A 26,339-nucleotide genomic window follows, 5' to 3' on the forward strand; every position below is an offset into this window, starting at 1 on the left:
CCGTATACTAGCATTAACTAGTACAATTTCTTTTTCTATTTTTGGCAACTGCATCGACTACTAATTTCAATGACCGAACAAAAGTAACCAAAATGAATAAGAATATTAAATAGCGGCGAACTTGGTGAACAAAAAAGAACAATACATTTTGACAAAGTATTAACTATACCCAAGGTCTTAAATGTAAATTCAGAAAACTGTAAAGAGTAATTTTTACTGCACTTAGTACTAACCAGCCTCGCTTTTTTTTAGAACATTTCCCTCGCCTTGACATTCCAATAACAAGTCACCCTAACAGTTTCCTTTTTCCAAGAGGCGGGAATAAATATTACATGAAGATTTTTTGAAAAAACATGCCAAAAGGGTCTGAAGTCTGACATCATCGAAGCCTGATATGGTGATATCTATTGGGACAAGATTGAAGATCAAAGGAGAAATTCTAATACAATTACAGATGCAAGAAATATACCACGCAAGAAATAAACTAGTAATATTCTACTAGATATAGATTTGTAATTTTGTCTTCACATTGCTTTGATATTAGCTGAGCTATATGCGTTTTCCCCAGCATATATAAAGTTTTGGTCCAGCTTAATTTCTTAGGGGAACTGTACATTACTAATGTGGGGGAGGGGGATGTACTTGACATAGCTGTGGATTCCATGGGAAAAGGAGTTTATTGTAAATTTAAAAAAAAAAAGGAGTTTAGTGTATTAATAAAATGAATAGTTTGATTTAGCGAAATTTTATGGTTCCAACTACTGTGACAGGTGGATCGATCTTGATTCGAGCGGCCTTCCCTTCAAAAAACAATTGTGGCAAAGCAATAGATTCCTTGGCTGCAACCCCTTCACCCTTCCACAATGTGATGTGAGGCCACGCGTTCTTAGAATTTACATCCTCACCATTAACTGAACCAGGATGAGCTTCCAACGCAGCCAATCTATCTGAGAAATATAGAGCAGTCATGTCCACTGGGACCTTTTGATGGAGAACTGATATGTAGTTGACTACTGCTGCAACTCCATGATTTTGCTTGTGAGCAAGGGTCAAATGAGCCTGTTTAAGTGTCCTCTCAACCTTCTTGTCTTTTAAAAAGGCGGAAACTTTTGAATTCTTCTTAGCCAACTGTACAGATATTAAGCACTCATCAAAGTCAATGACAATATTAGCAAATAATCCTGGAATCAATTAACACTTGAAATATATATAACTGCAAATTACAGTAGTAAAACTGAAACATATAAAAGGTTTCTTTCTATTCATCCATACACAGAAATATTGTCCACAAAGAAAACATGGTAAAGATGCAAACAATTAATCAATTGGCTTGATTTTAAGGTGTAGGACCAGTCAAACTCAAACTATCCTACATAATTATATCATGATGTTTAATCTTGAAACAGCTCTGGCATGAATTGTTGGGGGGGGGGGTGTACGCCATATTCTGGAAGTTGGGTTAAGGTGCTATTAAGAATATACATATTTTTTAATTTCTACCAGGACATGTATCGGTAAAAGTTGCAAATAGTTTAAAGGTTAAAGGAACAGGAAGTGTTTTCAAGGTAATATAGATATAGCTCTATAAAGTCATAATAGCATTCAAGGTAATTATTTAGCAAGTTGGCAAATAATTATTAATCGAATGTAGCAAATAGTAACTTACAGTACACAGAAGACCTTGTAATTCAGTGACAGGAATATCAACAGCTGCAAATATGATGCCTCTTGACATTCTTTTTTCTGTACTAAGTCTTGGCCTAGTGTAGTCTCCCTTCGCAATAGTTCCTAGTTGTTTCAATACTTGTTTTAGTGCGGAATCAAATGGAACCTGGAAAGACAGAGGAGATGGTCATGTTCAAAATTTTAGTTACAATGAGAGAGGTATACATTTGCAACACTGCATAATTTCATCAAGCACAATATGCTTAACAGCTCAAAATAATTATAAAGACTTATAACTAACTGACACTTAATTATCAGTCTTTGTAATGGATTAAGTAATTCGGCCTTGAATAAAAGTGCAGGATGCTCCAGTTATCGCCATTCTTTAATGGACGGTTGTGAGTTCAAACTCTGGGTGTTTGTGTTACAAAAAAATTGTAGGATGGAAGGGGAAGTTGTGTTTTTTCTGTTCTTTGTATTTGTTTTACTATAGAAGCCAGAAGAATGAGCGATTGGCTCTAGAAGTACAATTGTCAGAATGCACAAGGGTTTCATTTTAAGCAGCAATGCAGTTGAAGGTGTTTAATATTCATTTTTCCAACAAACATCCATTTAAAGACATGTATCTCATTTCTAAAGATGCAAGCAATGGCTTCAGATGGCAAGAAAAAATCTTAATTATCTATAAAGTAATGGCAAATACTGCAAGTTTCCAACCACCGACCTTGTCGATCCCTAAATACATTATTTTGGTTGGTTGAATGGTTAATTAGTTTAAACTTTAAAGAATCTTATGAATACTAAGTAGGATGGAAGACCTGGATTGATTTGAGATACTCAGCATTTTTAAATATAATATATCGCAACTTCTTCTCCCATATAGCCCATTGTTGTGCATATGTCCCTTTGCTGGAGTCCAATCTGAGTGCAAAATTCGCAATCATTGAAAATCATAAATTATTTTTAATCTCCGTTAGATATTTAGTTAAAATCTTGTAATTTGTATGTCGATTTAAAATTCTCGGACGACCAAGGCCATCCCCATTACATTGGCATAGATTGGATCAAGAACTTATATAGCAGGAATAATATAGCCTACAATCTGAAAATAATGAGGAATGTAATTCATGCAAGTATGTAAAAAGTTCACTTACTACTTATAGTTATGATATACTCCCTCCGTGCCACCCACTTGTTAACATTTGGGTTAGGCACAGAGATTAAGGAGACTAATGAAAAAAAAAGGAAAATATCAGTAAGCTGGTGGGACCTATTAAAATTAGTGCTATTTTAGGAAATAAAACTTTCAAGTCCGTATCAATTTGGATAATTATAATGATATCAACTTGAACAATGTAAAAACAACAAAAACAATATACTACAAGTTACATTTAAAAAGGATAAATATTGATTTTAATTAAGTCAAAGTACAAACTTCGAGTGAGTACATGAAAGAAGTACCTATTTCATACGCAGAATTCAACTTAGAAGTAACTTTCGCTTCTTGCTCAAATGGAGTAAAAAATTACAATTAACTTACTTTGAATAATACGTTATTTATAATATAAGACAAACAGGCCCCAGGTACAGTACCCTTCCAGGCAAGAGCATGATTATAGTTTCTCTATGCAGAGAAATATTAAGGGCCCTCCAGGTAAAATAAACTGTTTATATAGTCTGAACATGACACTGTGAATAGCTTACCTGGGAAAATATTGAGAAAGACAGTAATAGAAACTTGATTGAGCAGTGCTAGTACCAACCTTCCATGTTGGGTAGAATGAAGCTTAAACAGGTTTATCCCCTCCTCCAAAACAGACGTTACAGATTCAGGTAAAGGACTCCTTGATGTAAAGAGAAAGAAATGGGAGAAGAAAGCTTTAAGTACAATTATATGAACAAATGGAACAATGTGCAGTTAGAATTTAATATGATTGTTTTCCAAGATCAGCAATTTATATAAGAAACCGTGACTTACAGCTACAATATTAGAAATATGGAAATAAACAGGAACACAGACTTCTTGATCCCAATATAAGGTAAAGAATACTGCAAAATACAAAGCGTGAAATTTTGTTATTTCCAGTATCTGTTTCACCAACAGTGAAGCAGATATGGTTAGACTTCAATATGGAGTTCACATGTTGCCCCTTGCCCTGTTAAATGTTGGAGTACCAAGCCATGCAAATACTATATGATAGTACTTGATAAATTATTCACCTACTTTATCATCCACTTCTATCATATCCTTTAGATAGCTCATTCATACTGTCGTTAGACTTCAATTATATATTTTTTTTGTACAGAATATTATCACGCCTTGATTCTCATCCCTCTTCTTGTCCCAGGCTTGGCATTTATCAGTCCCTTTTCAGATTTGAGCATAAATGTATCTTTTCAGATGACTTGCGATATATTGCACTTCATCTTTGTAGTAACTTAACTTGAATGTATATTATTTATTGTTGTCCTACATATAATTTATGTTTAATTCTCCACTACTAGGTTTTTTTAATAAAGATTTAGAGAAACATTTCTTTCTACACACCAAAAAAGGTAGAGCAACCATCAAGAGAGAAGGTTAAGCATTCTGACATTTTCTTTCACGCATAGAAACATTAAAGTCTACAATCCTTTTGCATAAACATGACTTGAACTTCCTTTTTCCCTTTTCAAATTTTGAACAATTTTAAATTATTACATCTAGAAAGAGTTTGCCATTTAATAAACTTTACAAAGTACACTGAAATATTTTCAGATGCAGTAACAAGAAGCTCCAGTGATGGGATAACAAGAGAAAATGATGGAATGTTGGAACCATGCACTCTGAAATAATTAGCTAAACCTTCACTAAAAGTAAACCCCACTCCCAGCCCCAGACATCAAATAACACGGCTCACAGTATCATTTTCTAAACAAAAAAAAACAGAGTCAAACTCATTAAACATGTGCAACTTCGACATAAATATAAAATGGAAACCATTCTGACCTATCAGGCTCTAATAGAGGCATCTTCACAAGAGAGCCAAAACATTCTACAAGCTCAGTCTCAAACTCTTTGCGATCCTGCAAAACATAAAATATAAAATTAAGTAATCACTCTTATTAAAGAAACATATATAATTATTTTTTAGATGCATCTAACCTGGCCGTTATAGAAGTGGTAAAATTTGAGCAAGACAAAGCCAGCAGATGGACAGACCTTATTAAGACTCCCCTATGAACCGGATAATAAAGGTAAGATATATAAACTAAGAGAACAACGGAATTGTAAAATAAAGAAGTAGGAACAAACGGGATGATTAGCACGGAGAAGAACGCGATATATAAAGACTGCTAAAGCATCAAGTGAGTATGGATTTGTGTCTGTCCCTGCAATGTCATAAAAAATCCTTTTAGGTTGAAGCTAGGTACAACACATTTACAGTATAAATTGTGGAAGAAAAAGACACTGAAATGATAGTTGTTGGTATAAGTTAAGACTTGTGCAGAATTGAAGTGATCTAGCAATATTAAAAATATCATTAACAATTACTTGAGTGGTCGTCCCAATGATCTACTTTTTACCTTTCTGTATAATGAGTGTGAGGGAATATTGATATATAAGATTCTATTTGGTGTAACTTTATAATATCTCAAGGTGTTTGGAGAGATGGTGATGAGGACGTTGATTTTGGGACAAATACCAAGATCAGTTCTCCCAACAGAACAAATCTGTGATGTTCAAACTACTTTATAATGTCTGACCCCTATTCATATTTTCTTATTGATACCAAACTCTAGAAAAGCTAACATATCTAATTTAAAAGATAACTATCCACAAAAAAAATAATATATATATATATATACATATATATATATTTATATAGGCTTAATGACCTTTTGGCCCTTAAATTATAGGTCGTTATACTCATCAGCCCCAAATGTATGAAGTCATACCTTTTAACCCCCAATGTATGAGATTTTGTACATTTTAAACATTTTTACTGTTACCGGTACAAATCGGAGGGGCAAAAAAGACATTTACACTCTGAGTTGTACCGTTATGGGTTAAAAGGTACATTTCATATATCTTGAGGATGAAAAGGTACAATGGTACATCATAATATACTTTAAGGGTTAACAAATATATACGAATTATTTTATAATATTTAATTATACTTTTGATCGTCTAACTTTTGTCGTATCCACTTTTTTGCTATACGAATTATATAGTCTATTTATAAGTTGCAATATATGTCCTATAATAAAAACGGGCAACATGAGAAATAAATGCTATAAACACAAAAGAGTAGTACAGAAAGATCAAACAAGTTGTAAGTAGTACTCAGGTGAAACACAATCAAGTAATTTGAAACACCAAAACTGGGATTCTAAGTCCAGCAGAGACTGCTTCAGGTGTTGTTCGCTGAGTGCACCTCCTTCCCATTTCCACATCTTATCATATGGCTTCTTTACCTGCTATCTATCTTATCCATCTTTTCTGTTCGGGAGAGAGTGGAATGAGGAAGGACTAAAAAAAAATTGTGAACAAAATTAGTCGGATCAATATAGATGTCATCGAGTCTAAGATAAAAATGAAATGTTTTTCAATATATGGGAAGAGAGTAGTACATATTCTAAATTCAGGGTCGCTATAAGTTTACACAAGGAAGGCTGAGGATCTTGTAATGGAAGAAAGGGATGACTTGTAGAAAATCATCACAGAGATTAATAGGGTTTGAATTAGCAAGCTTTTCCATATGTTTAAGCTCCTTAGTGTCACCATAGAGTAAACGATATGAACTCCCAAGACCTTGTCTTTGAACATCTTTTCGGTATTTTTTGGCCTAATCCACACCCACATTATCACCCTCCATGCCCATAAAATCACAGCCAAAAAGATTGTTATCACAAGTTCCCTTCCCATGTGTTGGTATATGTATGTATGATATTTTTTGTCTATATACTTGTTTCTGATGGCTAAGCAGACTTGGTTCTGCGACAAGAAGAGCAGAATGCATGATGAATTTATAGGCCATGTTGATTCTTTAAGAAAGAAAATGGTGATAAGCTATTAGTTTATTAACAAATAACGTTGATTAACATTTAAAATGACTATTTGACCATTAAATTCAAACTCGACTTGCAAAATAGGTTATCAAACTCTAAATTATACAATTAGGTGAATATATTAAATATTTTAAATCTGTTAAATGGTCCCTTGTTTAGAAGTGCTATCTACTTTTAGGAATTCTTAGTAAATGTCTTTTTTGCCCCTCCGATTTATACCGGTAACGGTAAAAAGGGTTAAAGCGTACGAAATCTCATACATTTAGGGTTAAAGGGTATGACTTCATACATTTGGGGATGATGGGTATAACGGCCTATATTTTAGGGGTCAAAAGGTCATTAAGCCATTTATTTATAAACTTATTTTAGAATCTTTGAAGTACTAGACTCCCAAAACCTATATTATTATTTGGCCCATGATTACTTGGTCTTGTTCTAGGTTGTGATCTTTCTCTGATTAATTAGATACATTTTTTTGTCCTAAGCAGAAGAACTCAACTCTGTCAAATAAATTAAACTACAAGAACCACGTAAATTACCTAAGAATGCCACAAGAGAATGAATAAAAGAAACCAGGAAGGAGCTTTTAGCATCCACCATTTTTTCAAGTTAAAGAGCTAAACTTATGGGTATGAAACACACATTTATGGAGGACACACACAAAAAGTGCATCAAAAATGTGAAAAGCACAAAAAAAACAAAATCAAATGGGTTTGTACATATATCTGGTCAGGTAAACTAGAGCTCTGGTAAAAAACATGCATTTCTCCAGAACCAGGATGCTAAATCGTTACTAGACGCCATGATAACATTACGACTTTCTGGAATGTTTGACATTTTATTAACCACATGTGTATTACATGTGATATGTCGAGCCCATTTTCTAAATTGTTGGATTTTGTTCCCAACTTACCCATATGTGGTATTTTTGTCCTTACCCTCAACTAAAGCTAAAAGAATTATGCTCAGTCCCTGTTCATAGAGTATAGCTGACGGTAGTGAAAGAGTTTATGTATAAACTGGATTCAACATAAAAAATTAGAACGAAAAAATCCTGAACTGACACAATTTATTGGATCCTAGTATTTCTGGTATGAAAATATATCTAATCTAAGATCTGCTTAGAAGAAATGACCAACTCTAGTTTGGTAGCACAATTCCAGCTGTTTGAGATGTGGTACCTGGGAAAAATACAATCAGACCCTCGTCTTCTCCAACAGAGTCCTTCACTACAGATGAATTGGAGCCAGATAGTGCCAATTGCTTTTCTGTTTCAACTTCTTCCTCTTCATCTTTCCCGCTATCAGCACCCAAATTTCCGGCAGATCCTATTAGAGCTTGATTTTGTCGACTGCGCTTTGCGTACTCTTCAAGAAAAGGCTCAACTTCGGTGAGGTACATGGGCCGAGTTACCGTTTTGTGTCCATGCTTGCTTCGCGCATAGCATGCCCTATGAATAACATGCAGAACAGAGATAGAGACAAAGTTAAGTACTTAATAGTCAAGGGTGAGAGAATAAACAATGAATGTTAAGTGATACCATTCATTTAGCATCTGGCTTAGTTCCCTTTGCTTTGCTTCTGAGGTATTCCATCTTTTCATTAGCCTAGAATTTTACAATATATTTTATCAACAAGAGAATGTAAATCATATATCATACATACTTTCCGAGAAAAAGTTACAATAGTACTTGTCATAATCGGTCCACATTAAAAATATAAAAAAAATATATCCAGGATGAATGTGTTTTGTAAAGAAATACAAGCACCGGTGAAGATTTGGGCAACAGACAAATAAAATTCAAAAATGGATCTACAAAAGTTAATAATAAAGGCCGTTTAATTGTTGATCACTTCAAGCAGAAGCACAAACAAACACGAAGATGATACATGATCCTTATCAAAGTATCTGATCAACCATGTTTAAAACTATTTATACAAATTGATACTCAAACTTAAATAATGTATAAGCTTTGGGGAACCGGAAAACACAATTAGGACAAATCACTCATTATTCATCCATAAAAGCGCTAAAACAACTGTACCTAATTCAAAAAAATAACAATCATCTTATTACTAATGAGCAATGCAGAAAGTAGAAATATACCGCATGCAGTAGGTTTTGTAAGCATCTAGACCATCCTTGAACAGAATTGATAAGCCATTCCGAATGAGAAAGGTTCGCAGCTGTGGATTAAGAAAGGCAAATCTTGAATCAGATTGACATCACTAAAGAGTACCAATAATTATTCAAACTGTAGTAGAACAAGTCTCCAATTCAAATATACAAGGAAGACGCACATATACAGTTAAGTTTAAATGGAAATCAACTAGCCATCCATCTTTTTTTTTTATTCTTCAATAGTCCTAATTAAAACAAAAGAAAGACTCAATGGAGTATTGGTCTCCACCACTCGGTGGAGATTTTTCTTTCATTAACTTTCTATCTCATATTCTCTCTTTAACACAGATTTCCGAACTTAAACTCCTTCAAATTTGGTTATTCTATCCAACATTGAGATGACCTCTAACAGAGTCTACAAAAACAATTAACATTGATAACCAAGGGTGGAGCCACCTTAGAGCAACGGTAGGATTATGTACTCCCTGAGATTGTAACAAAATAGACTTAAATGTCTTACATATAAGTCTTATTCTAACCCTAAATGGGTACCCAAGGTGGTAACGAATTACAATAGATGATTACACACGGGCACAGCTATAGCTACCTATCTAATGTGAAGCAATGGTTCTCAATATAAAACAAAAGTAGCAGTCAAAAAATCGTCATTTATTTTATACCTAACTTCTTTCAACAAATTGACTGCAGGAAATATAATTGTTGAAATTGGAGCAGATGTCTGCATAGATGGAACAAGACAACTTCGACAAAATTTATGTCCTGCTATTCCAGCATTGTGTTGCAAGATAACCGGAAAAGAGCTAAATGTCTCAATATATATATTTCAAAATTAAATTACACATAGTATTAATTGTTATAGAATAACCCCTTTTGATGGCATTCATTGTAAAAATTGGTAATTTACAAACAAATTTAAAAAAAATAAAAAATATAAGCACATGTACCTTGTATGTAAGAAACTTCATTTTGATCATAAGATTTGCATCTTCATCAGCTAGTGCACCTTCTACTGGTATGTCATTACTATTGGAGACATTTTCAATTATATCAACACTGTTTATGGTGATTTGAGAAGCTCTCTTCTTACTTGAATTAAATAAATTTACGTCGACAAAAAAACCTGGAAAGCATAATAATGTCAGATGCTGTCCCAACAGATTAGACAGATTTATAGCAGTACTTGACAATTGTTTCTGAGAATATGTAATTATCTACGTACAATAGATCAGGCACTCAACTTAAGTAGTTGTAAATGAAATCTACTTATTGCTTGCTAGTATTTAGCTAATTCATAACAACATGCAATAGTTAGAAAGAAACTTACAAGTAGTATAAACTTATTTAATGAACTCCTAGTTCATCATGGCAAAAACTAATAACCCTTGGGATTGAAGCTCTAGCGCACTGGCAAGGCAACTGTCCTCATGACAAAAGTTCGTGGGTTTAAATTCTCACCCCCCTCTCCTTGGGAAAAAATATTTAATTTTTCAAAGAAAATATTAATTTTCCACAAAAATATGTTTCAACTTTTCTGCTGCTTATAGTTTATCATCACAATTACCAGCTTCCACAGTTTCGTAATCTGCACACACCCCCATGAAGACCACCATAACATTACCCCTTAAAGAACAACCATAGTTATGGTGGACTTTCATTTATTTTTCCCACTACTGTACATGTAGAATTGTCCTATCTTATGTTGTTGCTGTAACTCCAGTTGTCCTACTGAACCTCTAAAATGGAAACCATAAAAAATCTAGGTTACCATGAATCCTTTAGAGAAGCCTTTAATTTTTCACCACCTCTATAAAAACTTTTGCTGATGAAAAAAGAAGAGAAGTTTTATCTTCTTATCATTAACTTTCAAATTGAAAACTGAAAAGTGTGATGTAACCAGATCAATATATTTGTTTTCACTACTCAAGAACAATGCTGGAGATAGAACACCAACATAGAATCAACAACTTGCATGGAAACACACTTATTACACCAGAACTAGAAAAGAATTAGTAATAAATTTGTATGCACATCACCTCTATATAGCGGCCACAGTCCTGGTTTATGCCTGAGGCAAACGAAAGAGTTAGATAATTCAGCAAATGAAAGGGACATGAAAGAAGAAACTTCATTACAGATTTAAGTTGGCCAATAATCATCTTCTTTTTTAAAAAATAAGAAGGCAAATTAAAATCTTTGTATCTGAAAGAAAACGTGTACCCAACCTCATTTGTTTCTGATACCGCTGAAAAGCTGAGTCATTTCGTACGTGGATAACCATTTTGAAATGAAGGTTGTCGCTAGACATTGATTCAGCTTTGTGAAAGTTATAGTAGCATTTGAAAGCAGCAGGAATACGCTTCTCTCTCATCGAACAGATAATATCCTGTTCAATAAAATAATCAAGCATGAAAAATGCAGTTACACAACTTCCCTTCCTAAATTATCACAATAAAATCAGACTAGTATTTCCCCAAGTCGCTTGATCAAATTTTCTTACATATCTTTATAACAATCAGTCTCCGGTACACGTGATTTTTTATGGGCATGTATGTCACTAAAGCTAACCTAAAACAGAATATGCAAGTACTGAAAGATGAATTTGGAAGGGTAACTAAAGATGAAAAGTTTTGAAAAAATTATTATACGGAGAAGTTTCAGCACCAGATAGCTAAAGGAAAAAATCATTTATGTGTTCTTATTCCAGACTTTTGCTCTTGTCCAAATCCTTGATTTGTCACAGTTTTAGCATCTAAATTCCAAGCAAATGAGTTGGAAACATATTTTTAATGGCAAATATTAAATAAAATGAGGCACACCTGAAACATCAAAAAATTGCAAAATTTAAATCTAGTTTGACCACTGATAATAAGTTCAGTGCTAGACCTGAAACTTGTCAGTGGAAAGATCGGAAGGATTTGCTTGTAAGAATTTTGAAAGAAATGATTCATCGGCATCTGTAGAGTGTGCATCTGTTCCTCCATTTCCAAACCAGTCAGCAAAGTTGGGGCAAAATGAGGTACCAACATTCTGAAGGAGTACTTTAATTTGCTGCAGTAAGACATTATTAAAAGAAGTGTTCAGGTTTGTACCCTAAGTCTACCTTCTTACCCTATTAATATATATTCATATGTTCAAAAACATCAAATAACTCTATATTACCTGCTTTTCATCTGATCTATTTGCAGCAAATATTTCCCGCAAGCTAGGCCCCAAGTTAAGGCCAACTGAATTGCAACACAAAATCAATTATAACATAAACAATGTTTGACAAAACTGTAAACTCTAGATAAGAAACAAGACAAACTAAATAAGACATTAAAGCTACTTTGCTATCAACACATAAGACAGGTGAAATTTTTGAAGGAGACTTATAATTATATTATTATTGTTCAAAGTAATACTTTCCTCGAACACTTTTTAAAATAATATAGTTAACAGAATTCATATAGTTCAAACATTAACTTTAACACTTCAACTTCATAATACTCAGCCAGTAAATCCTGAAGAGACGTTTCTAAAGATACATATTCTACATAATTTTATTACTGGCTTCATGTAAACTTTGACACTTAAATAGGTTCTATATTATTTTAACTTGGGCGGCAAGGAACCTGATCACCTAACAGATTTAAATCAAAATCCGTTCTCTCGTTAAAAAAAACAGAAATCGTGCTTAAGGTCTCTGGCAAGTGGAAATTACGAATTATAGATAGTATAGAACTCAAATTAAAAATACCATTTTACTCTCTAATGATACTTCACCCTTGGAAAAATTAATCATCAAACAAGACTGCCATCATTCCTACATCCTCATAACTCATAATTCTAGATGCAATTTATCTCAAACAGAACTTTATGTTTCCATAGATTACTACATTAGAAGTTAGACAATATTTTTCAAATTGCTTTCTTAAACAGGAGGCACTTGCATAGCAGGTCGGTCACTCCATTAATAAAAGAAGACCATTCACTCTGCCTTTTCAGGAAGCTTTTATGTGCATCAGACCTTTTTATTAAATTCAACACCTTTAAGGATGAGGAATATAACAGAGGCCAAAAAGAACCATAAATTTACTAGTTCCAGTCCATTATTGGGCTTAGTAACCTATAATATGGTAATTTTATACAACACATATAAAACCGGAAGGGAGCAATGTACAGCATAGGAACTACATTCCTACATAAGCTAATTACTACGAAATACGAGTAAGTAGAGAAGCCAAAAGTGCCTGTGCAAATATAAGAAATGATGGTATCATGGTACTAGACCTAGTGTAATTTAGTAAATAAATTGGCATACCTCCCTCTGGCTGATGTGGAGATGAACGTTTTAAAAGTTTCTCCATACGTGTTGAGCTCTCATGGCTCACAATGCGAGCCACAAGACCTTCCAAGATTTCACCTTGCATTTCTGTATGGTCTTGTTGGATATTTAATCCAAACATATGATATTGTAATAAAAATGTTAATAGTCGTTTATATGGCTGTTGACATAGTAATTGATTTGGTCGTTATTTCAGTAGAGAGATTTTAGGTATGATTTGAATAAGGCTGAGATGGTGGAGTGAAAAAAGGAGTCTGGTGATCACGTTAGTGCGTGATTTTAGCCTTCAAGTTTTACATGTTTTCTATATATGCTATGTAACATATTCTCATTATGCAGCGAAGTAAATCAAGTATTTTTTCCTTCTGTGTCTTCTTCTTTGTCTTACTACTACACAAACTGTTCTGTTCACATCACGTGGTATCAGAGCCAACCCAGCCATGTCAATCTCATCAAGCTCGGAAACCAGCAAACCCAAGGAGAGCACGTTTGGCTTAAGCTACCCTATGCTGACAAAAACGAATTATGCTGCGTGGGCACTAAAAATGAAAATCTTTATGCAAGCCCACGGAGTATGGGATGCCATTGACCCTAAGGATCCAAAGGCCACAATCGAAGAAAAGGTGGATAAACGGGCACTAGCAGTCATATATCAAGGAATACCAGAGGAATTACTATTGTCGATTGCAGCGAAAGACACAGCAAAAGAAGCTTGGAACGCCATTAAAACTGTGAGTTTAGGAGCCGATAAGGTCAAGAAAGCAAGGGCGCAGACTTTAAAGGGGGAGTTTGAATCTTTGAAAATGCGGGATGGAGATCTATTGGATAATTTTTATATGAAGCTGAATGGTTTAGTGACTAATATTAGGGCGTTGGGTGAGAAAATGGAAGAGGCATATGTGGTGAAGAAATTACTTAGGGCCGTTCCCTCCAAGTTTCTTCAGATTGCTTCGGCTATTGAGCAATTCGGGGATTTGGAGGTGATGTCCGTAGAAGAAGTCGTGGGCTCGTTAAAGGCTCATGAGGAGAGACTTCGGGGTCAAAATGATGTGCATCAGGGCCAACTCCTACTAACAGAGGAGGAATGGAGAAAGAAAGAAGGAAGTGCACAGCTGCTTTTGACTCGCGAGGAGTGGTTAAAAAGGACGAGCAGAGAGGGAGCTCGAGGAACCCCAGATTTTCGGGGTAGAGATAATCGTGGGGGGCGAGATAAAAGCAAAGTGAGATGCTTTAATTGCCATAATTATGGACACTTCGCATCGGAATGTCGAAGACCACGGAGAGATGTGAGGGATGCACCAAAAGAAGTAAATCTCTCAAAACTGGAGGAAAATGAGCCTGCACTCCTTCTTGCAGAGTGTGACAAACAAGAGGTTATACTTCTAAATGAAGAGAGGATGCTCCCTGAGTTGAAAGTTGAGGGTGGCAGAAAGGAGTCACAAATATGGTATTTGGATAATGGTGCATCAAGTCATATGACAGGACAAAAAGGAAAGTTCAAGGAGATTGATGAAAGCATGACTGGTTTAGTGAGGTTTGGAGACGGTTCTACTGTGAATATAAAGGGCAAAGGGACAGTCTCTTTTATATGCAAAAATGGTGAAGAAAAATTGTTGCGAGATGTATATTTCATCCCGACTTTGCGAAATAACATAATAAGTCTCGGACAATTGTCAGAAGAAGAGAATAAGGTAATCATTGAAGGAGAATTCTTATCAGTTTATGATGAAAAGGGAAGATTGCTAATGCGAGTGAGACGATCAGCAAACAGATTGTATAAAATTTGTTTGGAGGAAAACTCACCTATGAGTTTACTGGCAAAAACAGATGAGAAGTCATGGCTGTGGCACACCAGGCTAGGACACGTGAACTTCCAGGCGCTGAGTCAGATGTCTAGGGATAAAATGGCATATGGGATACCTAAGCTCGTGCCACCAAGAAAGACTTGTGAGGGATGTTTGATGGCAAAGCAACCAAGGAAAGTTTTTCCAGCACAAACTACTTGGAGATCCAAGGAACGATTAGAGCTCGTACACGGTGACATTTGTGGTCCAATTTCTCCCTCCACCCTTGCTGGAAACCGGTATTTTCTTTTACTAGTTGATGATTATACACGTAAGATGTGGGTCTATCTGTTAAAAGAAAAGAGTGAAGCTTTTGAAGTATTTAAAAATTTTAGAACACTGGTTGAGAAAGAAACAAATGAAGTAATTAAGGTTTTTAGGACAGATAGGGGAGGAGAATTTTGCTCTACTGAATTCTTGAAATATTGTGAAAAAGCTGGGATAGTAAGACATTTTACTGCTCCATACACCCCGCAACAAAACGGGGTAGTTGAGCGACGGAACAGAACTGTAGTAGCCATGGTGCGAAGTATGTTAAGGGAGACTAAAATGCCATCTTGGTTATGGGGTGAGGCCGTACGACATGCTACTTATTTGCTAAATAGATTACCAACTCGGGCATTGTCAAACAAAACACCTTATGAGGCGTGGAATAATAAGAAACCAAATCTTGAACATATTCGCTTATTTGGTTGTCTTGCATATATGAAAATCCCACAGGTAAATGTAAAGAAGCTGGAGGATCGAAGCAAGGCCGTTGTGTACTTAGGTAAAGAACCTGGAACTAAGGCAAGTCGTTTGTATGATCCAATATCGAAGCGTGTACACATCAGTAGAGATGTGACATATCAAGAAGACACGCATTGGCCGTGGGCAGAAAATTCAGGGGTGGTGGATGAAGTGAATTTTCCAGGTATTTATATTTCATTAACGACAACCGTGGGTCAGGAGGAAGAAAGTGTTGCTGCCTCTGACACTCATAATCATGCTGCTGGTACAAATCTATCTGGTACACAACAAGATGGGACAGTCACGCCATTACAGACACTAGCATATGAGCAGAGTTCGTCCTCGACACAATCTGTTGAAAATAGTCCTGATTCCAGATCATCAGACTCGACACAATCTGGTGGAAATAGCCCTGATTCCAGATCATCAGATGGGAGCACTGATCTCAGAAAATTCAGATTACTGAGTGAAATTTACGATGAAACTGAGGAATTTGAAATAGATGATGAACTGTTACTTTTGTCTACAGAGGAACCATCGAGTTACAATGAAGCAGAGAAAGAGTTAGCATGGAGGGAAGCTATGAAAACCGAGATAGATTCGATCGAGAAAAATAATACATGGATACTAACAGAGCTTCCTCATGGGCACAAGGCGATAGGTTTGAAATGGGTTTTCAAAATCAAAAGGGACATGAATGGAGAGGTGGTGAAACACAAGGCCCGGTTAGTGGCGAAAGGGTATATTCAAAGGCAAGGTATAGACTATGAGGAAGTCTTTGCTCCTGTCACAAGAATGGAAACTGTGAGGTTACTTCTGGCCTTGTCAGCAAAATATGGGTGGGAAGTCCATCACATGGACGTAAAATCTGCGTTTTTGAATGGGGACATCGAAGAGGAAGTGTACGTGTTACAACCAGAAGGATTCGAGAAAGAAAATCAGAAGTACAAAGTGTACAAATTACTGAAGGCATTGTATGGGCTCAAACAAGCTCCACGAGCTTGGTACGCACGGTTGAGGAGATGTCTTGAGAAATTGGGATTCAAGAAATGCCCATACGAACACGCGGTGTATACTAAACGAGAGGGGAATGAATTTCTGGTGGTTGGAGTGTATGTAGATGATCTGTTAATCACGGGCTCTAGCATGAGAAATATTCAGAAATTCAAGACCCAAATGAAGAACGAGTTTGACATGAGCGATCTAGGAAAACTTTCCTATTATCTGGGCATCGAGGTAGAGCAGAGACAAGGAAGGATCGAATTAAAGCAGTCAGGGTATGCAAGAAAACTTCTGGACAAAGCTGGAATGTCAAAAAGCAACCCCACTAAATATCCAATGGAACCGAGAATACAGCTAAGTAAAGATTCTGCTGGAAAGGCAGTTGATCCAACTCTGTACAAGAGTCTCGTGGGAGGGTTGAGATACTTAGTGAATACTCGACCAGATATAGCATATGCAGTTGGCATGGTGAGTCGTTTCATGGAGAGACCAACAGTACAATATATGAATGCTGTTAAGCGTATTTTAAGGTATGTAGCTGGCACTCTGAATTATGGATTGGTGTACACAGAGAACTCGGGAAACCATTTGTTATCTGGCTATTCTGATAGTGACTTGGGAGGAAATATGGATGATCGTAAGAGCACAGGTGGCATGGTGTTCTACTTGAGTGAGAGTTTGATCACTTGGGTATCGCAAAAACAGCGTTGTGTTGCACTCTCCTCATGCGAAGCTGAGTTCATGGCAGCAACCGCAGCAGCCTGTCAAGGAATATGGCTCAAGAATTTGTTGAACCAGATTATGGATATGAATGTTGGTCCAGTGGTCCTATATATAGACAATCGTTCTGCAATAGATCTAGCAAAGAACCCGGTGTTTCACGGGAGGAGCAAACACATAGACCTGCGTTTCCATTTTATCAGAGATTGTGTAGAGAAGGGAGAGATTATCATCAAACATATCAGGACTGAGGATCAAAGGGCGGATGTACTGACAAAGCCATTATCCACTGCGAAGTTTGAACAGATGAGGGAACTTCTGGGAGTCAGGCAACTCACTTAAACATGTTTGGATTAAGGGGGTGTATGTTGGATATTTAATCCAAACATATGATATTGTAATAAAAATGTTAATAGTCGTTTATATGGCTGTTGACATAGTAATTGATTTGGTCGTTATTTCAGTAGAGAGATTTTAGGTATGATTTGAATAAGGCTGAGATGGTGGAGTGAAAAAAGGAGTCTGGTGATCACGTTAGTGCGTGATTTTAGCCTTCAAGTTTTACATGTTTTCTATATATGCTATGTAACATATTCTCATTATGTAGCGAAGTAAATCAAGTATTTTTTCCTTCTGTGTCTTCTTCTTTGTCTTACTACTACACAAACTGTTCTGTTCACATCAGGTCTTTCGACCCTGCAAGAAGATTTAGTTACTTTAGCATTCAAATACCTCCACTAAATCCTAAAAACTATACATGCATCATGCATGCTCGTAATCTCGAATTACATTAAAGAAACAACTCAATAATAAAATCCAAAAATGATTGATGTCTTCATCTAGGCAATAAAAGATAAGGGGCATCATACACAAATACTACACTATCTTATTTGCAACTCAAAGCTGGACATGGATAATATTTCAATTCAGAATTTATTGCATCTCAGACATTGGAGAGACGTGACTCACATTATGTGAGGGTTGTTTGAGCTGGAACTACAGCCACACCACAACAGTATTAAATTAGTTTATTCTTTGATTCAGTTCTATGGGTTTAGTGCAATTATGGTGAATAGTTTATCCTTCAGGAGGCTTTGGCTGATTTAATAAATTAGCTAAATATTCTGTTCTGCTACTGTGTTTTCATAATATAATACAAAAATAATAAAACATGTGTAACACACAGTTTAATCTCTGGTCAGTTTGTAGCGATTACTCTCTTCTTCTGATTTCAGTTAAAAAGGGATCTGGTGGTCGTTGAATTCATAATAACTATTCTGACAATAATATGATAATACAAGTTAATAAGGAAAAGCTGCTAACATGCTCAAGAGATAATAGAGATTGCTCAACCTGTAAATTGCATGTAAAAGGATAAATTTCTGTGAGGTACCACACTACCAAGTAAGATTACGAACATAAAATACAAAAATGATACATGTGCGAATTCCGAGGCATGACATGTAACTAAGAATTTACACAAAACAAGCAAACCTCCGACACGGATTGTGAAATTTTAAAAGGTTTTTTGTCCTTGCAAAATAAAAGATAACAAAGAAAATATCTGCATTCCACATACAGTCAGCATACCTAGATACTATTGACTTCTAGACAAGATGACACACTTTTGTTCTCTGAAATAATATGTGTGTACAGGTGCTAAACTATTTGTGTGTATAGGTGCTAACCTATTTCTGTGAGACAACAAGATATGATAACTGTCATAATATTATAAACACCAGACAAAATTATCACGAAAAAGCTGCAGATGCCGAAATTAGGTTATATTTAGTTCAGCAACCAGAACAGTCAAGAACCTAGAATGAAAAATATATAAGTCTGACCTGGTATTGATAAACTTGCAAGTTCATCAAGAACCTTGCATACAGTTGTTGCAGTTCCTTCTTCGTACAGTGCGTCATAGGCAGCAAAAAATGAGGTCACTGATTTCCTTTAAAAAACAAGAAGTCAATAATGACGTGATTTGAATTCAGCCATATAAAGAAAACTGTGACATGCAGATCAGCTGACACCGTAAGCTTTAAAAAGAATTTAACAAAGCAGTGATGAACAAATAGGTATCAATCAATAAATACATGATTTATCAGTGTGAATAAATAGGTATCAATCAATAAATCTTGTCACAGTAAGTACTTGTAGGTTAAAAAATTATCTTTAAAGGTATATTAAGTTTACAAAACAACACATATATATTCGGTGATGTTCAATCAACCTTGGGATTAAGTAAATTATCGCTTCATATAAAAATAATGCATAAGCATACATTATAGATTCTTATATTCAAGATACAAACTGTAAATACAAGTAGAACATCTGTTATCAAACTAATGTAAATCAGTTCTGAATTTCTGATTGACAAAAATAACATCCAGAAAAGTCAGACTAAAGTATTTACATACTACTTATTTTGAACGGCAAAAATGACGTCCAGACAAGTCGGACTAAAGTAATTAAATACTACTTATTTTGAACGTAAAAAAAATATAAGTGCTGAATTTTAAGCTACAATAAGTCATTTAATCTAATACAGGGTTGGTGCTAGAATTATACACAGATAAAAGATATAGAAAAATTAGAAACTATACCTGAAATTATGGAAATTATATTTGCGGATATTGCGTATTTAAGCAAATTACATTTATAAAAATGGTATTTGGGTCTAAAATGGTAATTTGTAGAGCTCATGAACAATATATACTATATACAGACGAGAAATTATAATAAACTTTTAAAAATTACTTATATGGGACTTTGGAGTTTAGTCTAATAGAAAAAAAATATCAGTCAGAAATTTTTCTGTGAGTGTAATATGCACGATTGAAACTCTTGTGCAGACATCATACATCATTGAGAAAGACATAGAGATTTAATTTTATGTACGAGTAAAGTGCACTTCGTGCTTGAAATACTAATCTTCATATACTCTCAGTTGCAATACTGGAATTCTAAAATAATTACAGTGTGCATGTTTCTGTTAAATCCTTGTAACTCCGTCTATATATGCGAGGGTATTTCAGTTTCTTCCTTTTCAAGGCATGAGACAGCGTCATTCTACTAATTCCGTTGTCTTAGCATCATTTTCCAATTTCTGGGGGTACCAATTTCTGGATCGTTTATATATCTAACAACCCTAAAGACGAAAGTCGCATTAAAATACATATTCATATCGGTTAATATGGTTAAGCAGTAGACAAAAACGAATTCATTTTTTTAAATGAAATCATCCCTATAACCTCGTACTAATTAAATATCACAATCTTAGAGAACATTATTTTATAATGCTATCATACACAATAAGATTTAAATTAGAATTTTTACCTCTTACAATAGCTTTCTGGTCACCGGAAGTCTCAACTCACCCTTGCCCTATTATCCTTAACGCTCTCCAAGCTCCTTTGGATATTCTTGGTTGGATGCAGGAGTCCTCACACGGTCTCTTCCATATTACTATTCTTCAAGGTATTATTTTTTTGAATCAATCCTGATTGTATATAATACATATAAAATAATCTTTTCTATTATTATGATATATCCTTAGTAGAGATTATAGAGAGTGAAGAAGTTTAGCCAGACATATTCAAAGAGAGAATTTTTAACTTCAGAAATTTCAGATGTCTTTTACATTTCATGCATGGACTTATTTATAGTAGTCCTTCTATATGGTTACAGATTACCGGGATAACCGGTTTCCTTTACATAATTACTAATAATTCTCTTTTGCAAGTTTTTTCCAGGAATCTTTTATTTTCTTTGTCTGCCATTTCTTCTTTTGTCGTCTCTTCATATTTTCTTCATCTTTATCTTCTGTGTCTGCCATGATATCTTGCAGGATCTGTCATCTTTTCCAGGGAATCTGTTTTTTCTTTTCTTCTTTCTCCATTTTTGTCATTTTGCCTTGATATTTTGTTGTAGAAGGGAATCTTCTATCTCCTGGTAATATAACTCTTTTATATTTTTTGGTTTTCACCATTCAATTTACAGTGTTTTGGTGTATCACACCATTTTGTATCATGCAAAGGGATCAGAATTCCCTTTATCATCATCTTTTAGACTGATAATAGGTCTCTTTCTAGGACCTGTTATTCTTTGATAATATTCAGTAGTATGTTTTGCATGATTATATTTCAGGTTTTCTATTTTATCAAGCATTATCTCTAATGCCATAGTACCTGAATTTTGTATAATATTATCATAATATAAGGTTATTCTACTTTCAGTGAAACCTCCACCATGGCTTTCAGAAATGATTATAACTTTCCGAGCTCGTAGTATATCTTGTATTTTGGACCTGACGGTAGTTAGTCCAATGGCTCGTTTTTCACATAACCATTCCTGGAATTTGTTAATATCACAGGGATTTGGCAATTTCAAGCTTTTGGTTTCTCCCACAATATCTGCCATATTTCTTCCCAATTTAAATAGTTGACATATTATTATGGGTTTTCTAACTAGATCAGTTGATGCATTAAAAACTTGTATTCCGTATGAGCCTGCTCCCATTTCCCGTACCATAGCTTCCATGGATTTGATAATTATACTTGGTAGTTTTGATATACAATACATAGTTTCATTTGTTAAGATCTTATCGACAAAACCATGTATAAACAGGTTATAGACTATGTCAGGTTTTGCATTTTCACAACAAATATATCTGGGATATTTTGTAGATTTTGTCAGTCTGCAAATATCAGGGTTAGATTTATAATCATAATATTTCATCATTTGCTCATATGTTTTCACTATCTCAGGTGAGTATTTCAGCTTATCACTCATTGATAAATTTGACAGAGTAGTTGATATGTTGGTTGAAGGTGATGGCATGGTTGCAAGCTTTGATGAAAATATTATAGGTTTTATTGTAGGGATTGCAACTGAAGCTTGTAGAGTTGTTTTGTCTTTTATAGCTTCCATAATTTGTTTCAGAAAATGTTGGTTCTCCTGAACCAGGGTTTCTATCTCCTTTTGGAGTTTGGTGATTTTCTCATTATTGGTTGATATATAAGAAGTGACATCAGTGATATATTTCTCAAAATTTTCCATCTTTTGTTATCCTGCTAAGAACAACAAACAATTAAATTTTCCCTTTACAAAAACAAAATGCATGACATTCAATGGCATTTAATTTTCTAATAATTGATATTAATAATTCATCAATATACCTTCTATTAGGAGTGAAATAATAACCAACGTGTTTTTCTATTTCTAGAAATCCTTTATATGCTTCTTCTAGTTTTTCTGTATTATTTTCATCTAATCCTTCGAGAGCAAAATTTTTTATGAATTCTACAGCTTCTGAAGTAGTAGTCCATATTATTAAAGATCCCGATATTATTTTCCATGGTTGAGCTTGTCTTCTTGTATATTCTATTTTCATTGTTTATTTTCTCTGCTAAGATAGTCAGCTAACACATTTTTTGTTCCTGATATATTTTTTATTACAAAATCATAACAACAGAAAAAAGATTGCCATTTTCTTCTTTTATTTAATTCTGGTAATAATTCTATTTTATTAGTAATAAAGGCTTTTACTTGAGTATTATCTGTTCTTACTACAAATTTAACAGGCAATAAATGATAATGAAACTTCTTAATCCCATATTTTACAGCTAATAACTCTTTTTCATTTATGTGGTAGTTTGATTCATTAGGTTTCCAAGTTCCTCCTGCATATCCACATATATGTGGCTTTTCTTTATCTATGTCATCTTTCTCATATGCTATTAGGACTGCTCCCCATCCTATATCGCTAGCATCAGTATATAATTCTAAATGATCTGTTTCTATGGGTATTCTATGTTTTGGTAAATCTTTCACCTTTTCCTTAAGAATTTTTATACAGTTTTCATGTTCTTTTGTCCATTCAAAAGTTTTATTTTTTGTTAATTCCTATAATGATTTTCTTAATTTAGGAAAGTCTTTAATATGATCTGAGGCATAATTTACTATTCCTAAAAACTGTTGTACCTCTTTTTTATTTTCTAATTTATCCTTAAAATTTACAATCTTTGTTACTATATGATCTTGTAATTGTATACCTTCTTTATCTATTTTGTATCCTAAATATTCTATCTTATTCTTAAAGATTTCAGATTTCTTTTCAGACAATAATATTCCATGCTGGTTTATTATTTTTATAAATTGCTCTAAATGTTTTATATGTTCTTCTAGAGTTTTACTATATATTAATATATCGTCTACATATACTATGCATAAATCTTTTAATTTTCTAAAGATTTGGTCCATTCTTCGTTGAAATATTTGTGGCGCATTTTTTAATCCAAAGGGTAATACTATCCATTCATAATGTCCTTGCGGAGCACTAAAGGCTGTTAAAGGCCTTGATTCTTTGGTTAATTTTATTTGCCAAAATCCACTTTTACAATCGAATTTACTAAACCATTTCTTATTTCCTAGTCTATTTATAAGATTTCTTTTATATGGTAAGAAATATCCATCAAATATAGTTTTCTTATTTAATTCTCTATAGTCTATTACCATACGGGCTTTTCCTCTTTTCTGTTCATTATGTTTTCTTACAAGGAAAGCCGGGCTGCTATGTGGACTTTTACTTTCTTGTATTAATTTTAGTTTTAATAATTCATTGGTTTGATTATCAAATTTTTTTTGGTCTGAAGGGCTATACCTTATAGGTTTAGATCTTATTATATCATTAGGGTTTAATAATTTTATTTCAGCATATATCTTTTCCTTATCCCATAAACTCATAAGATTTTCTCCGAAGTTGGATTTTAATAAATTATTATATTTTTCAGTTAATTCTTGTAGATTATTATATCTTTCTATTCTTAGATTGTTTATTCTTATAGTATTTATAGTACTTATTGGCATAATTCTTTTTAATACTATCCACTTATTACACGGAGTTTGTAATGATAGGGTATTTGAAGTTACTATATGTGTTTTAAAATAATCTAAGAAGTTATTTCCTAATAATATAGATTGTTTCATCTTATTCTGATATACAATAGGTAAACTGAATAATATTTTATTTAGCTTTATTCTCATGTTTTTTGCTATTACATCTAATTCTTTCTTTTGTTCATTAAATCCTGATACCCTAGTTCTATGTGCATTAGATTTTTCCCATCTATATGAAGCTAAAACTTCCTTTTTTACTAGACATAGATCTGCTCCACTATCTATAAATATTTTTTGTTTTAGGAATTTATATTTTTTATATTCTACATCTGTTTCTATGTATATTGCTACCATTCCTCTCAATTGCTTTCACTAGATGATTCATAATTTATAAAGTTTATTTCATTATCAGTTTCACTAACATAAAACTCTTCATATTCATACCATCTATTGTCGTCTTCTTTAATTTGTTCTATTTCCATTATGAATTGTGATGTATTTATATATTTTACTTTCTTTTCTTTCAGTTTAGGACATTTATTAGCATAATATCATTTTTCATTGCAATTCCAACATTTACATTCACTTATATCTTTCTTTTTAAAAGGTTTTCTTCTAATCTTTCTCTTATTTTTATATCTTCTCCTATTTTCTGGTGTATTTCTAAATTTCCTAAATTTTTTTCTCTTATATCTGTTGTATTTATAAGGATAATTATTTCTATTTTGTTTGCTTCCGTACTTATCATATGATTTTTTCTTATTATACCTCTTCTTATAGTTCCTATAGGGTTTTTTATCTTCACATCCAAATCCTAGTCTTCTTTCAGTGAATCCACATATTTCTCTTAATCCTAGTTTTTTATCCTTTTTAACCTTCTGTTGTACCTTATATTCTTCACATTTTCTCATTAGATATCCTCTTAGTACTCTTATTCTTTCACCCAGAATGTTCTCACGAGGTTCTAACTTATTATATTACTTAGTTATCTCAGTATTATAAGGTTCTGGTAAATGATCATAATATAATTGTTGATATATATGTCCTTCTTCGGGTAAGAATCTAGCTTCATAAAAGAATTTAGTAAAACTTATAGTATATTCTGGTAACTTGTTAATTTTACAGCATTTCATGTTATTTAGATTCATTATTATTTCTATTTTTCTTTCTATTAGAACTTGGTCTCTAGCTACTATCCAAGGTTCTCCTAAGAATTCTCTTTTTAATATCATATCAAATATTTGTAACATTGATTTTCAATCTGTTGCATACCTTAGTACTTCAGTTTTTAACTGATATTCTATGGATTCTATCCAATATGCTACCTTTCCAATTAATGTTTTTGAGATCAAGTTATAAGTATATTCTAACTCATCTGTATGAGTGGAGTTCATTAATGCTATATACATTCCTAAATTCCAATCAGTTATTCTCCTGCTAATTTCTTGTTCTTCATATACATTATCTAAGTCTAAAAAGTATCAATTTAAGTTTACGCCTTGTGACATTGATCCTATGAATTCTTTAAATTCATTATGTTGTCCTATTGGTATGTGTTTTGGTATCGTGTTCCTATATCTTGTTATAACTTCCATATTATGGTCGGTTACTTCTTCTTCCGGGTAGTTATTCATCTCCTCATTTTTTATTCCTTCAGTTTCTATATCAGTATAATTATCTTTATCTTCTTGGTCACTATTAGATTCTTGTTTTATTACTGCATTTACATTTTTCATTCTTTCTAAAGCTTCTATTATATTTTTATTTTCTATTTCTATTTCAGAATTTTCCTCATAACTACTGTTATATTCTTCTATTATATTCACCGTTTTTCCTAAATTATCTTGTTCCGATTCACTAGTACTTGTATTATTATTTGTAGACACAGTACTAGAAACTTCACTTGTATCCTTTTTTTTCTTTTACCTTATTTAATTGCTTTTTCAATATTTCTATTTCTT

At 33.7% G+C, this 26,339-nt stretch overlaps 1 protein-coding gene across 1 annotated transcript in view; it reads right to left on the reverse strand.

Moving 5' to 3' along the window:
* Positions 1-362: 362 nt before the first annotated feature.
* The window catches only part of LOC141660310 (tRNA ligase 1-like), a 36,596-nt gene continuing 10,619 nt past the window's right edge, over positions 363-26,339 (reverse strand). The window contains exons 9-25 of the mRNA XM_074467287.1: positions 19,323-19,429; positions 13,160-13,279; positions 12,019-12,083; positions 11,743-11,907; positions 11,082-11,242; positions 10,893-10,924; positions 9,804-9,979; positions 8,824-8,903; positions 8,258-8,323; positions 7,899-8,167; positions 4,961-5,037; positions 4,811-4,882; positions 4,655-4,731; positions 3,429-3,509; positions 2,484-2,586; positions 1,667-1,831; positions 363-1,128 (exon numbers count right to left, since the gene is read on the reverse strand). Of these exons, the coding sequence (XP_074323388.1) occupies positions 736-1,128; positions 1,667-1,831; positions 2,484-2,586; positions 3,429-3,509; positions 4,655-4,731; positions 4,811-4,882; positions 4,961-5,037; positions 7,899-8,167; positions 8,258-8,323; positions 8,824-8,903; positions 9,804-9,979; positions 10,893-10,924; positions 11,082-11,242; positions 11,743-11,907; positions 12,019-12,083; positions 13,160-13,279; positions 19,323-19,429 (2,209 nt within the window). The 3' untranslated portion in view covers positions 363-735. The remainder of the gene's footprint in view (positions 1,129-1,666; positions 1,832-2,483; positions 2,587-3,428; positions 3,510-4,654; positions 4,732-4,810; positions 4,883-4,960; positions 5,038-7,898; positions 8,168-8,257; positions 8,324-8,823; positions 8,904-9,803; positions 9,980-10,892; positions 10,925-11,081; positions 11,243-11,742; positions 11,908-12,018; positions 12,084-13,159; positions 13,280-19,322; positions 19,430-26,339) is intronic.

This window comes from Apium graveolens, chromosome 5, assembly GCF_009905375.1.
Source record: "Apium graveolens cultivar Ventura chromosome 5, ASM990537v1, whole genome shotgun sequence".
Lineage (NCBI taxonomy): Eukaryota > Viridiplantae > Streptophyta > Magnoliopsida > Apiales > Apiaceae > Apium > Apium graveolens.